General features: G+C 42.6%; 1 protein-coding gene and 1 pseudogene across 7 annotated transcripts in view; one reads left to right on the top strand and one right to left on the bottom strand.

The window, feature by feature from the left end:
* LOC130493041 (membrane-associated guanylate kinase, WW and PDZ domain-containing protein 2-like) overlaps nt 1-11,052 on the top strand; it is a 169,104-nt gene extending 158,052 nt beyond the window's left edge. For 3 of the 7 annotated variants that reach the window (XM_056866815.1, XM_056866816.1, XM_056866814.1), the window contains exon 17: nt 9,285-11,051. In XM_056866815.1, the coding sequence (XP_056722793.1) occupies nt 9,285-10,087 (803 nt within the window). In that variant the 3' untranslated portion in view covers nt 10,088-11,051. Of the gene's footprint in view, nt 1-9,284 lie in introns of all 7 variants that reach the window. The other 4 variants (XM_056866817.1, XM_056866819.1, XM_056866820.1 and 1 more) reach the window with 4 other exon arrangements.
* A 4,455-nt stretch (nt 11,053-15,507) lies between these two features.
* LOC130493043 (U2 spliceosomal RNA) lies at nt 15,508-15,599 on the bottom strand (annotated as a pseudogene).
* Between the last annotated feature and the right edge of the window lie 206 nt (nt 15,600-15,805).

The following is a 15,805-nucleotide window of genomic DNA, read 5'->3' as shown; positions in this document are numbered from 1 at the left end:
TGCTTTATGCAGCGAAATGGAAAGGGCTAGAAACTCCAGAGAAAAAAGACTGGATTGTTAAAATGTTTGAAGTGGCAGAAATGGCAAAACTCACAGCTATTCTAAATGAAGAAAATGACGTTCGGTTTTTGGGGGAATGGGGGGCGTGGATGCATTATTGTGAATATGAGTTAAAATTGGGAAGAATGGAAGAATATTTTCTAATCTGATCCAGAGGATTATTTTTGATTTTTTTTTTATATTGAATAAGCATAATTATATTTACTAACAGATTATGGTTTTTTATATATGGTATTGATATTTTATCAAGATTAGATTACCTATGACGGGAGGAACTTTTTATTAAGAGGCAGATAGAGGTGATGGGGAAGTCAAAAAATTTTCCATTTCTTTTTTTCTTTTTTCTTTTCTCTTTTTTATTATATGATATGGAATTATAACAACTTTAGGTTAGAATTGAAATTCGATATTGTTATAGATGTTGTTTAATGCAATGGAAAATTTCTATTATAAAACCCAATAAAATTTATATATATATAAAAAAAAAAAGAAAACCAGTTTTGAGCAGGCATCAAAATAACCTAACTGATCTTATGAATGAGGAAAAACCTGAAGAATAAAAATGAAGCCCCCCCTCAAACCAGGGAGAGAGAGACTGGAGGGGGAACACACACCCCAGGCAGAACCGGCAAAAGCCCCCTTTGGCTTCCCCCCCCACCCACAGAAACTGCTCCCTCCCCACACACACACACAGACTCTGCTTTCCCCCACACACACACACAGAAAAGAAAAATTATAGATTAAAGCCCCCAAAGGGGTCTTACTGTGGCTGTCTTCTGTTCCAGCAGGAGGGGCTGGGAGGCTGGGTAATCCAATATGATTCCATTTGTATCCAATATAAGATCCATATGTATGCATCTCTCGAGGGTGATCCATTCATCCCAATAGGGGAAAGGGGAAAGCCCACATCTCAGGGGGCCCTGACCCAATGTTTACAAAACTTGGGTGGTCTCTTAAAAAGCCTTGACTGAAGCTCCGCTGAAAGTTTTGGGTCGGCACACCCAAAAATGCGCCCCCTGCAGCCACGGAAAGAGAAAAGGGGGGAGCCGATATTTCAGCCCCCACTGAACCAATCTTTACAAAACTTGGGTGGTCTCTTAAGAGGGATTCTCTGAAGCTATGATAAAAGTTTGGGGGCTGCACCCCCAAAAAAGCGCCCCCTGCAGCCACGAAAATGGAAAAGGGGGGAGAGGAAAAAGGGGTGGAGCCCATATCTCGGGACCCCCTGACCCAATGTTTACAAAACTTGGGGGGTATCTTAAGAAGCCTTGTCTGATGCTCCGCTGAAAGTTTGGGGTCGGCACACCCAAAAATGCGCCCTCTGCAGCCATGGAAAGAAAAAGGGGGGAGCCCATATCTCGGGACCCCCTGACCCAATGTTTACAAAACTTGGGGGGTATCTTAAGAAGCCTTGTCTGATGCTCCGCTGAAAGTTTGGGGTCGGCACACCCAAAAATGCGCCCTCTGCAGCCATGGAAAGAAAAAGGGGGGAGCCCATATCTCGGGACCCCCTGACCCAATGTTTACAAAACTTGGGTGGTCTCTTAAGAAAACTTGTCTGAATATCCCCTGAAAGTTTGGGGTCTGTACCCCAAAAAATGCGCCCCCTGCAGCCACGGAAAGGAGCGAATGTGCACAAGCACCCCCTCACACACACATGAGGATTTCCCTCTCTCTATCTCTTTTCCCGGCCGGCCGCACATCAGCTGATTCCTCCAGTACTCAATCCTGACTGATTGGCCGGAAGAAAACCCAGCTTGGCCACCGATTGGCCGGGGGAGGAGAATGCTGCTTACTGAAGGTTATGCTGCTTACTGACGGCCCCGAATTGGCCGAATTTATTCGCGAACTCCCGAACTCGCTGAATTCGGCCCCCCCGGTTGCCCGCCAGTTTTGAGTTTGGTTCCTCCCGAACTAAAAACCGCCGAATCAAGGGAAATTCGGCTGATTTTCAGTTCGGGCCGAACCGAATTGACAGCCCTAGTTGAAATATCCAGATCTTGATACTTCAAGATACCTCAGAGAACTTCTGTCCACGCAAGGATCAGAGTCTCAATGTTTTACATCTCAGGCCTCTGAGATGGAGAGATGCTGTGTCTGTGCAGCTGCAGTCTGCCCAGCAACAACATTCTGAAGTACTGGCTATCCTGCTCCGCCTTATATACACTTCAGATCTATGTTATCAACACATCTGCATTATGTGTTGTTGCCCCTTCTACATCTGATAATGTAGATAATCTGATTATTCTTCATTCATCAGCATATTTTTGGGGGAAATTGTATTCCACATTGCAACCACACCATTGTCCTTTCTCAGATATGTAACCATATCTGATGCTTGCCTCTTATCTCTATTAGAAAAGGTTTTCCAATACTACAATACTACTTTTCCCTTCTGGAGCAGGTGTTGTTCTATCTATTCCTCTGGCAATGTTCCCAGAGTACTGTGGAATACACTTCTGTATTCTTCTAAGGCAAGTTTCTTCTCAACCTTCTAAGGCAGGAAACCTTCTCAACACATGTCATGCTTAGTCTTTTATAAGGCTTCTAAGGGGTTTTTATAGATTTTCAATGGCAAAACTATCAAAGGCCGTCACACTGTGTGTAAGCAGGAAAAGACCTTTAAACACTATATGTATTTAAAAAGGCATCCTGTTCAGCAGAACATTTTCTTGAGCGATTGAAGAATTACAGTTAATGTTATGTGCACGATCTCACTCCCTGACATTTTGTGGTTGGCTGCACCTCCTGCGGCAGCCATTTTGTAGCTGTGCTTAGCACCCTGTGTCAGAATTCCAGAGGTGCCCGCAGGCTCAAAAAGGCTGAGGAGCCCTGCTGTATATCAACAAGCCTGAATATGTGAAGCCTCAACACAAAAGAATAGAAAGTGGGGAATTATGTTCAAATGGTAAGGCATCCTAGAAAGACTTTTTTTTAACCACTACTGAGCTTGCTATATTGACACAACACTATAAGCCATTTCAAACTTTTGATTATTTTAATTACTAGTTATTTTTAACTGACAGCCAGCGTGGTGTAGTGGTTAAGAGCAGTGGTTTGGAGTGATGGACTCAGATCTGGAGAACCGGGTTTGATTCTCCACTCTTCCACATGAGCGGCGGAGGCTAATCTGGTGAACTGGATTTATTTCCCCACTCCTCCACATGAAGCCAGCTGGGTGACCATGGGCTAGTCATGCTCTCTCAGCCCCACCTACCTCACAGGGTATTTGTTGTGGGGAGGGGAAGGGAAGGTGATTGTAAGCCAGTTTGATTCTTCCTTAAGTGGTAGAGAAAGTCGGCATATAAAAACCAACTCTTCTTCTCTTCTTTAATATAGGACCTTCATTGTGCATTTGACCTTAATTTGTTTGTTTTATTAGATTTTTTTATACATACGTACATGATAATCCATAAAATCAACACCATAAATATGCAATTAAAATCTATAATATAATCTAAGAATTACAATACATGCAACACACTGCTCTCACACTCCTGCAGAAGGATAAATGATTCTGGAATTAGGGCTATAGTGATGACCATTTACAGTTCATTCTCTGTTTGGTTATAATGTATAAATTAGAAAATAATGTGGTATGCAGAGTGGATGCAAAAGTCCAGTAGTGAGCTATGCATAGGGATGATTCTCATCTAATGAGATTGGTATTAATTCTGTAATTATCTATGATTATCTAAGATAACCTAAAGCCAAGTCCTATAAAGGAACCATTCAATAAAAATCAGGGCAGAAAACAAGTCCCACTACATTTCAGAACCTTATTTCCTTACAATGATTTTTCCTCTTCAGTTGAGAGGGTTTCATAGCCAAAATAGTAGGTGTATTCATTTATTTGATATGATGTTAGTCTCCATGTCTTCATTCTGTTCAGATCATATAAACCATCTGCCCCACTTTCCTACTCTGAGATCATATTCTGCAGAATATTTATTTTCATTACTTGTGAAGCTAGCCTTTCTTCTTCCACCATAATGATTCTGCCTTGAAGCATCAGTGATTTGCCAGGGAAAAGAGGAAATCAATGGCCTTCCTTGAGTAAAGACAGCTCAAGGACAAGAAAGCAAGCTCCCAGCAAGAACTGTTGGATCTCTTGTTATAGCTCACTTCCTTCATAAATTAGAAGACTATTTTAAATACATGAGAAAGAAAATCCAAATAAGAAGCAGGCTTTGGTATTGACTAAACCAGGTCTTGTACCCATTCCACAAAAGTAATATAAAGGATCCTTAAGCCTGCACAGTGGTGTGACACTGATCTCCCTGGATCATCATGCCATTGATATGAAGTAGCTTTCCCCGGATCATCACTGACTTTCCCAGAACTACTGTGCATTTACCTAGAGATCAGGGCATGGGAAAATTAGAGGAGCTTGATGCTTTAATGCAGTGGTTTCAGCCCATGAGCTGGTATCCTCGGGTGGGTCATGGAGCCCCACCTGCTAGGTGATGAGTCCTGATTTTTACAAAAAACTAGCACACTTGTGCAGAGAACAAAGAAACCTTACTTCCCGCTTCTGTTTGCCTGCGTGCTGAGAGGAGCTGCAGACAAGGTCACTCAGTGGTGAGGATTCCCCCATGGCTGTGACCTTTGGTTTGCTCCTCACTTTGGATACCTCCTATTGTTCAGCTTACACTTCATTTTTCTAGCTCTCTTGGTCTGCTCCCTATGGACCTAGCACTGACACAGGTGTGGTCATAATTGCCCACACCCTTCCTGTCATGCGACACTGATGTCACATGACTTCCTATCATATTCTTGCAGCTCTGGAAAAGTTGAAAAAACACTGCACTAATGCATTTCTAACTTCCCTCCTATGACACGGAATAACAGATTAAAGGCATTTCTCTTTCCTGAAGAAACACACAAAAGTATATGGAATCTGACACAAGAGAGAAGGCCTTTTCCCAATCCTCATCTCCAGTCGTTGGCCTCATGTGTAAGCTTCCTCATGTGTAAAACATGCCACTATCAGCTTCTCCAAAGAAGGGAATGTATAAGTATAATACCAAATGAATATCACTTATTGATTTCTTTAAAATTTCTTTAAAATACTTGTGGTTCTGCCTTTCCACAAAGGTGACCAGCATGGTACACAATAATAAGCAATAATTCAAATCCAACCCATAACCAAAGTTCAAAACAAGCAAGGACAGCCAAAGACAAAAAGTCAATAGAATACACAAGCAACTACTAAAACAGGAAACATAATAAAAACAAAAAGTGACAAAAAGGGGGGGAAAGGAGCAATAGAGGGGTATTATTTGTCCCATTGTGGGGCTACATGGGTGCTGAATAGTCCACATGCAGCCCTCCAACAGGACAAATAACACCCCTGGCCTGGGGCCATTTCAGGTTGGGGAAACAGCATAGGGGGAGGCTGAAGCCCTTCATCTCCCCACATCATGGTCCCAGTTCGAATCACGTCCCTGCAGCTCTGTGGAATGGAATACCCACAGGGAGCTCACTCATGCAGGAACCCCATAATGGTCCAATGGTAGATGAAATGTCTAATTCAGACCTTCTAAAAATAATTTGCAGTGTGTTGCACCAATATTTGGCTAACTGGGAAGCGACATGTGGCAGTACTCATGATATAGGCTGCAATCCTAAGAACACTCCCCTGGGAGTAAGCCCCCTTGAATAAAATGAGCCTTACTTCTGAGTACACCAGCTTTGGTTTGCTTGCATACTGACACAAGCATTTTTGGCAATTGAAGGGTGTGTTTTTCTGCACAATTACTTATGCTACAGTTAAACACACACACACCATGATGGACTGCTCAGTATCTATCCATCTCTGAAGGAGGCACTCACATCTCATACCACTGGTTCATGTGCACATACACACAGCCCACAAGAGGTTCCAGGTAGCTGTGCAAACTGCATTTGATCCCAATGCTACCTTGCTACCCTCATCTACCTGGTCCCTCCCCTCCCCCTGTTCCTTTCCCATTGTAAAACTTTGGATTACAGGGTCTCTGGGGTAAGAGCTGTCTCTCTGCTTGGAGTGAATTTGCCATGTATTTGTGGTAGAGCTTCTGCCTGGCATGCAGAAGGTCCCAGGTTCATTCCCCGGCATGTCCAGTTCAATGGACTAGGCAAGTAGGTGATGAGAAAGACCCCTGCCTGAGACCCTGGAGAGCCACTGCCAATCTGAGTAGACAGTACTGACTTTGATGGACCAAGGGTCTGGTTCAGTATAAGGCAGCATGTGTCTGATTCAATATAAGGCAGTATAAGGCAGCAGGTGTTCATGTGTTAATTTATTTACAGTGATATCAGTGCAATAACATTCATGATACAAAATACATCTGCCTTTAATTGATAAGGTCCAGTCCCTGGCATTTCCAGTTAAATGATCCAAGAAACAGGAGTTGGATGAGATGTTTCTCTGCCTTAGGCCCTGGAAAATGGCTACCAGTCTGAGTTGCCAATACTGAGCAAGATGAACAAATAGTCTGTTTGGGAAGAGCATAACAGTTTAATAGATCTAACTCTAGGCCTGGTATGGAAAACTGGAGAAGTGGTGCGAATAATTACTTATGGTCTTGAGACACCACTGGATCATTAGTTGAATGCATGTCTGAGAACTGGCACAAATGCTGAAATAAAATCTACTAACTGCAGGACACCAGACATGTATTTTAACTTTAACTCTCGTGTATCTGGCAACAGTCAGGTCTCAGCTGGAGTTCTGTGCTCATGATCCATAAAGATATGAGCACATTATACCATGTGCATTAGAAAGCCAAAACAAGAAACCTACAAGAAATCATTTTCCCAAGCATTCCCCAAGAAGATGGTGAAATGGTTGCATAACAAATGTTCTGTCAAATGTCCCTATAATTAGACAAGTGACAAACTATTCTAATTATGAGAGTCAATCAACAGATCAAATATAAGAACTTATCCCTTTCGATATTTTGAGAGGGCCTTTGTGGGTATGTAAAGTTGTGTAATTTATAGGGAAACACAGTAGATGGGGTTCTGGCTGATTCAGCACCCTTACAGACTAGACAGGCATAAGGTGTGTAATTGTCAACATTTCAATCAAGAGTAGAATCTGGAACCAAACTGCGAAAATGTATCTTTTGCACAATAGAAGTTCAACTTGTTTAAAATGGAGATTGTGTATTCAAACAGTAATTTAAATAATTAAAATGTGTTTCATATAAGCAAAAATGAATACAATTTGTGAAATTAGCACTGAATTGCTGGCTAATTATTTATAGGGGAATTATTTTATCCTGCCCTGTTAATAACCTTTTCTGAAAAATGTGACTCAGTAACTCTTGTGAGGCTAGGAATTTCTTTGTGTTTCTTCTTCCTTCACTAACTGCTCCCAGCCAATCAGAGATTGCATAAGGAACATGTTGATGGCACGGAGTCAATAGATTTGGCTATGAGGCAGCATCAGAGGGTGGATGAAGCACACTGCCATCCCTCTGCATTTGTGACAGAATGAGAATCAGCGTGCACATTCAAGCACGTAATCCATTAAGAGCTTTCTGGTGTGTGCCCAAATGTGCATTTTGGTAGAGATCTGCATTCCATTGGCATGCACCTCTAGAGCAGTTCTCTGTTTTGCTACACTCCTGTGGTTTCCTTGTCGCAACACAGTATGGCAAAATAGTGTGTCATTCAGTTACCATGGCAACAAGGATGCATTCGCCCCCGCCCCCCTCCCATCACCACACATACTCTTGTCTTTTTGAATCTGGAAAAAAACTCCTTTCTGGAAAAGAAAGTATCACCAGAAATTGGGGAGGGGAAACTGTTCACAAAATTCAGCCCCCAATTGAATTATTTTTAGATCTTTCTACAGTGACCTACTAATGTCCCACTTTGGCCATTTATGCAGGATCAATTTTGAAGCTCACTCAAAGCTCTTTTTTTAAATGCAAATTTTAAAATGACTATTCACAGTCTCGACGCAAAAGGAGAAATTCCACCCCCACACACACTCGCCTGCTCCTTTGATCTTTCCATTAGCCAACCTCTGTTTGCATAGCTAACGCGCAGCTGTCGTTTTGCATGGTTCCCTCAGGGGATTCTTTGGTGTGGGGGTGGAGCAAACACAAAAGGTCGCGTTAAAGGGGCTCTTAAGAAATGCAAAGAAGGTGAGCGCCAGCTTCACAGTCACTTCCTGAACTACGGTTCACTGTGAAAAACTCAAAAAAAATATGCAGGGCAATTCAGCCTAAAACGCGCTGCTAATTACCAAGCATAAATGGCTATTGTCTTGCACCTGTGCAAAAAAGGAGTCTTGTTCTGAGATGTGGTACATTAGGGGAAAAAATCCCTTTTAAGCTGTACATAAGAAGATTTTTATGTCCTTCATATACAAGGGTCTGAGGCAATCCAGGAGGTACTTCAAACCTCTTTTTTCCCCTTAATGGAATGCTCTGTGTGTGTATGTATAAAGTGCCGTCAAGTCGCAGCCGACTTATGGCGACCCCTTTTGGGGTTTTCATGGCAAGAGACTAACAGAGGTGGTTTGCCAGTGTCTTCCTCCGCACAGCAACCCTGATATTCCTTGGTGGTCTCCCATCCAAGTACTAACCAGGGCTGACCCTGCTTAGCTTCTGAGATCTGACGAGATCAGGCTAGCCTGGGCCATCCAACGTCAGGGCATGGAATGCTCTATCATAGATGAAAAAGCAAGTAGAGCATTAAAAAAGGTAGCCACCTGAGTGAGCACTGGGTCAATACTGACACATGGGGTAATGCCATATCACGGTGTTTACTAGGCAGACCATGTTTACTGGTGGTTTGCCATTGCCTTCCCCAGTCATCCACACTTTACCCCCAGCAAGCCTCTTCATGCTTTTTTCCAGGAATATAACATACATAGAGGCCAGTATGAATTTGACCTTATGCTTTAGTCATGAAGCCCAATGGTGAATCTGGCATGTGTTTAACCAGGATAAAATATGTTACTATTTGTAGCAAAGTTGAGCCTGCATTTAAGAATCTGGCATTTTAAAAGTTGCGTATAGAGTTCCAAATTCAACAGTCATTACTTGGATTGGCATTATTTCTCTTATTTCCCTGCGCTTCTCTCTTAGCTAAGACTTCTGCCTTTAAAAAAAACAAACCAGAGTTTAATCTCTGTTCAGCTTTTAGGAACTGGATTTTTTTTAGGAAAAAATATTGCGCAAAACACCTGCGGAAATAACTGTGTTGTTTTTTTGTCACCACAGACGAACCAAACTCCTGGAGTTCTCCCTCTGCCACCTCCCCAGGTCTGCCGGAAGTAACTATTTCCCTCGATGACATTGTCTCACCATTTTCTTCATCACATCTAGTCCAACCCTCTGACCCTTCCCACCAGATGCACCCAGAATCAACATGGGATATCAAGAGGGAACCTGATGTCAGAAAACCAAAGGAGCTTTCAGTGAACAGCCACAAAAAGAAAAGGTTAGGGGAGCAAACAGAGAAGTCTGCAAGCCCTAAAAAAGCAGACCGGTCAAAGCATGAAGAGGCTTCCAGGAAAGGAAGCACAGAAAGCCAGAGTAAGTCCAGTGAAAGCGGCAGGCCGGCATCGGAAAATAAGGCAGTGGAAGGGAACACAACAGCCGAGGCTGGAGAACGAGATCCTGGGTATGCTGGAACCAATGCCGAACTGGCTGGGAGAGCCAAGTGGCAGGAAAGCAGCAAAAGAGGAAGCTCTCTCAGCACAAAAGACCACAGTGCCACAGTTGCCACAGAAAAGAAATCGGCTGCAGCTCCTGAACACGTCAAGCTCGATTCCACTGGTGCTACAAAGACGTACAGTAGCAATAGCTGCAGCTCTCATGGGAGTGACATGGACCATGGTCAGAAGGAACCAGACAGGAGACCCAGCGAGTTCCCACGGAAGGGACACCCCCACTCCACTCACACGCGCAGCACCAACACAACATCCCGGAAGGCAACTGTCTCGCCGGGACCATGGAAGATTCCTGGCTCCAATAAGCTACCTGGCGTCCTAAAATCTAGCACATCTGCTATGAGCAGATAGATTTGCGACTGTTGCCCTCTGTTTCTCAGTGATGCAGAACATCCTCCTTCGCTTCTGTCTCACGTTGGTTTACTTTAATTTATTTTAACTACCACACACATCCATTGCTCAAAACACTGAGAAACAGAAACAATAATGTGTAATTCCATGACAACGTGCATAGCGTCTAATCAGTTGAAGCAACGTGTAGTCACGCAGTATTTAAATGTGACCTTCAAGTCCCCAGTTTCATTTTAGAGACTTTGGCAGCTATGGAAGAAACCAAAATAATATGAAGGACAGACAAACCACAAAGATGGTGCAGTGTAGCTTTAGTAGGTTGTTTGTCATTGAATGAAGGACTTGGGATTTTCATTCAAACTTTATATCAAGAAACTGGAAGAAGTTTTAGCAATCACAAACTGGAACATCGCCTTAAATAAAAAATAAAAAACTGCACGGAGCAAAGCGGAAAGAGGAAGAGAATCTTTTATCTGAGTTAAATGTTGTAAATAAAATTATTCTCAACATATCCAGACAGGGGTTTGATGCGTTTGAAATTGTACACCCATGACCATGTCTCCACTGTTAACACTTTGGAATGGGCCACCCCCAAGCCAGTAGCAGAAGTCATGACACAAGGCAAGGAATCCTAGTGGATTAGCTGGTGCGATTCCATTTCTACTGCCTTTGTGTGTGTGTGTGTGTGTGTGTGTGAACAAAACCATATTTCTGTATGTTGGGGAAAGGGAGTGGAAGTGTATTTGCAAACCTAGCTTCAAAAGCAATTTTCCGCAGGTGTCTCCCGTTCCCACACAGGGAATCCCACAAACTACACAAAGTGTCAGCTACTCACGTGGAGAACCGTAACGTGTCGTTGCCACTATGAGGAAGGGACAATGATTGAAAAACGCAGTCCTTTCAGAACAGTCTCTGTCTCTTGCAGGCATTAAAAAGTGTCTAAGCGTTAGTCCAATCTTCCTTTAATAAGACCATACCTTTGAGTTCTCCTTCTTGATCATGTTCTAAGAATTTCAAGATACAGGTCCCTTTAAAAACTCTCATGTATTCATCCAGCTGTCTTCCTGACATATTTCTATTTATATCTTAACTAGCGTTTAATGTCCAAATCTTAAGTGCCATGAGACCGTTTCATTCCATGCTGATGAGGTACAGTTTCTCCAATGAGCTCCATTATTCATTTCCTAGTCCCTGAGAGGTTGTGCTATTTTTCTAGCCACGTCATGCAAAAATAAAGTAATAATTAAAAATTCCTCCTCAATAATCATTGTTTCAAATTAACAAACTGTGACACTTGCAAAAAAAATGTATTTGGGCAACCTCTCGTGAGACCTGGACATACATTGCTCAGTGACTGGCCAAAATCCAGTTGCCGCTGAAGACCGGTGGAAGTTTTGATTTGGAGAAGAGTGTGAGGAGGTGGTGGAATGTTAGCCATTAATATGGGATTTGGTATAAGAAGTCTGCATTCTCGTTAGTCCTCACCATTTATTAGAGAGCTACTAGAATTTATTTTTCCTCCAGGAGATACGGAGAATTCCTTCAATCAAAGTTAATTGGAAAAGACTACAAGAAAGGGTTTTGCACCTTTGAAACAAAATACTTATTTTAAGAGGTAGTCCCATTATAATTTTTTAAGAAAGCACAAAGATATGTAGCTGTTTACAAGATACATTATATATATAGTTTTTAATTAAAAAATTATAGATATATCTTTATCCCCCGGCCTAGACATTTGGCATAATTTGCTGTTAATTTATTAAATCTCAATTTTTTGGGACACTACTCCCCTACTATAAATGCACGTTCAACTACGTTATTTCATGGATATAAAGAACAGAAAACAATTGAGATTATGCTTGCATAAACTCCAATTTGCACAGTTCCCAGCAACTCCTTGTGCCGTAATTGCTTTCTGCGGCTGTAATTGATAACCCGTGAAGATGGCACATCATCTAAACCCCATTCCAGATAATATTTCTGTGTAGTGTTAGCTGTGAATTTACCTTGTACAGCTCTATTGCTATAAATATAATTCCATGTATTAATAGTCACAGAAAGGCTGTAAGTGAGCAACTATTTTTATGAAACGCACCACTATGGATAAATTAACTTTTACAGAAATCTTGTTTACTGTATGATATTCTAAACCACTCAAATAAAATATATATCCAAGAATCTTTTTTCCCAACTGTTTATACTGTGTAATTAATTGTGGAGAGGGGGGAGGGGATGTCTACCAGAAAAATATTCGTTTCATTCACGGTGGTGAAAGAGGGATGCGTAATTTCATTGCAGAAAGAATGTTATTTTTGCCCAAAATTCACAGCTAACAAAAAGCAGGCAGCTGAAACACACTAACCAAAAGAAACAAGCTGCCATCTCATCTGTTCACTCCTCCTCCTGGTCACAACTTGAAGATTTCCCCTAGATAGAAAGGGCGAAAACGCATGGTCGCTTTATTCTCCTTTAATCCCTGTTTTAGCCAGGATCGAACACACATTAGGCGAAACGCATGCATTCGATCCTGGTGAATCCTGGCTGAAACAGGGATTAAAGGAGGATAAAGTGACCATGCGTTTTCACCCAAAGACAGCTGTTTTCAGTTGCAGTTTGCCAAAAGGTCCAGACTGGTAAACGATGGTGTGCACCTACCAGGGCTGAAGGCCTGCAGGAAGGCACACAGGGGCAATGCCCCCCTGAAATATACCCTGCCCCCACCTGAATTCCCAGCTTTCATTTTTAAAAAAGTCTCTAGCCCTTCACAAAGGGAAATGTACAAGCACCCCCCTCCAAATCATCCGGGAAAGAATGGGGGATGGGAAGCAGCAAGACAGTCAGAGCTAAACCTTTAGAGACCAAATTCATTTTCATCTGCTGTGTTCCAGCCCCTTTTCTCCCTGGGGACTTTGCTTCTTTTCGTGTGTTTCTCTCCTCTTTAGCAGGCAGAGTAAAATGTATATACTATTTCGTGGTTGCTCAGAAGTAGGTGGGGCCATGGGGAAGTGTCAGGGGGGAAATGAAGGCCCCCTTTCACTCAGCCTGTCTGTTTCTAATAATTAACTGCCACCCACCTGGTGGTAATTTGCTTAAGTGAAAGAATGTATGCTTCTACACATGTAGAATGCCTTTTACTCATCTGTAAATAACCGATGTCAAGCTGCTGTCCTCCTCTCCCCGCAAATCTGGCATTATGGCAAAAGGACTTGAAAAGTCATAGTGCTCGGGCATGTTCAAACTCCAGGCTTTTCACTGCTGAAAAAGAAGTACTTCACAGGAGGCCAAATGTCCTGATAAGATCTAATATTCAGGCAGTCTTCAACCTCTCACTGCAGGAAAATAAGGTTTGGGGGAGCATCTAAACCAATTTGAGCAAAGAATCATAATCCTTTCTTTGAATGCCAAGGTCATTTATGCATGGGAGTTTTACCTGAGGTTCATTGCTCACTGGACCCACAATTTCCTGTTGGGAGTCTATGCATCAGCAGTCTCCAAGTTCAAAACAGGAAGTATTCAAATCCCCGTCCCTTAAAATGCTGCTTCGTAATTGGCTGCAGTGAGAGAAAAGTTCCCTCCCCCTCAAAACCAATTGCTGCATACAAAAGTATTTTAAGAAGAAAAAAACAAAAAAAGACGAAATCTGAAAAGGGGGGGGATCCAAGCCCAGCGTTCCTCAAAATGTCCAATTCATCCACTTAAAAAACTGAAAAGCTTCCTCAGGGGAAAACATGAAACAGGAACACATGCACATTTCTGGGTCTTCACACTTCTGTCCATGTGATGTACAACAAAGCAATATGCAATGGCTCCTACACCACCATGTTACCATGATAAAGGGCTGGGACTTCTTCAAAGTATTGTTTCCTCCCTACCATGAAGTGCAGCATTACAAAGAGGTATTATTTCACACAGTAGTCCTTCCCACATGTGGTTTAAGGGTATTTAAATAGCTTCTGGTCATTTATGCATGGGAGTTTTACCTGAGGTTCGTTGCTCACTGGACTCACACTTTCCTATTGGGAATCTATGCACCAGCAGTCTCCAAGCTCAAATCAAGTCCCGCCCCTTTAAATGGTGCTTTGTAATTGGCTTACTTGTAGTGCTTACTGAGAGAGAGAATTCTCCCCCCCAAAGCCAATTACCACATAAAAAGCATTTTAAGAACAACAATATAAAAAAATGGAGCAATCTGAAGGGGGGGGGAGAAATCCAAGACTCAGTTTTAAAAAGATTTTCTTTTGCTCAGAAAAAGCTCTGAGGAAGCAGGAAGTATTTCATTCCCCGCCTCTGGACATGCTGCTTTGTAATTGACTGTGAGCAAAACCAAGCTTGAGTGCCCCGCACTTTGCCTTCTGCATGGGAATTTCACCCAGGCTTTGCTCAGGGAAGATGGGAGAGTTGGGTTAACAGAGGAATAAGAAGACCCGGACATTGCAAGGGCTGGCAGCAAGGTCATCTCTAATGGACGGAAAACTCATGCGTAACTCCAAGGAACAACCGAGACAGACCGGGGGTGAACGTGAGTGAAAGTACCCTTGCATAAACGACCTCTGACTGTTTAAGCTAAGATGCAAAGTCTTGAAAGTCACTCCAGTGGACCAATGACTACATAATGTGGAAAGTTTATTCCTAACCTGCAAAGCGCTCCAGAAAACTCTATATGGTTGACTGCCTGCAATTGTATTTTAGTTACCTGCAGTCTGGTGAATTTTCATAACACACACACAGGTATGTAACCAAATAACAACAAAAAGGCTTGCTGTGTGTGCCCATAAGCTTACTTTCATGTAACTCATCGCAACTGCACAGATTGCCAGTCCCAGCTTTCACATAATGAAGAGATACTGCTCCAAATGGTTGTGAGGATAAGGTAAGCATTTAGGGGGCTGCTCCTGCTACTTGTAACTCCTCAAAAGTGGCCATAAGAGCTGGTGCACAGCTGGCTTCTGCTCTGCTGCTCTTCATAGGGTTGCCAACCAGGTATTAGCTGGAGATCTCCTGCTATTACAACTGATCTCAAGCCAATAGAGATCAGTTCACCTGGAGAAAATGGTCACTTTGGCAATTGGACTCTATGGCATTGAAGTCCCTTCCCTTCCCAAACCCCGGCCTCCTCAGGCTCCGCCCCAGAAACCTCCTGCTGGTGGCGAAGAGAGACCGGGCAACCCTAACTCTCCAGCATACTAGACCTTGTTCACACTGGCCTGTGCCAGCCCCCCCCCCACCTCTAATACCTATTTCTGTAAATCAACTGCACATAACTCTGGGAATCCTACAGGCTGTGCACAAGTGACCCTTCATTCTAACGTCCAAGTGTACAAAGCAAGTTTTTAAGAATGAATTTGAAGAATGAATCTTGCCCTTTAGCCGTAATTTCCCCCTCCCACATACAACTTTTTATATTACTTTCTTCATACTTGACTGGGTGTAAAGCAGATCCATTTAGCTTTATTAAAAAAACTGATAAGAACAGATACTACACTTGATCTTAGCCGATAGGCCGAAAAGCGATATTTAGCTTTATATTTCCCCAGTACTTGGTATTGGCTACATGTGTCGTTTCACAAAAACCTCCAGATATTTCCAACAAAGATCATGTTTTCTAAGTATGCCTTCGTACTGCAGTAAGCCTGTTTTTAAGCAATGGGGATGGGAAATAATGCAATATGAAGATTGACTGTCACAGCTTAACCTTTATCTGTAGCTTTCCCCCAGCCC

This window comes from Euleptes europaea, unplaced genomic scaffold (genome assembly GCF_029931775.1).
Source record: "Euleptes europaea isolate rEulEur1 unplaced genomic scaffold, rEulEur1.hap1 H_6, whole genome shotgun sequence".
NCBI lineage: Eukaryota > Metazoa > Chordata > Lepidosauria > Squamata > Sphaerodactylidae > Euleptes > Euleptes europaea.
This window is presented reverse-complemented; position numbering and strand designations above follow the sequence as displayed.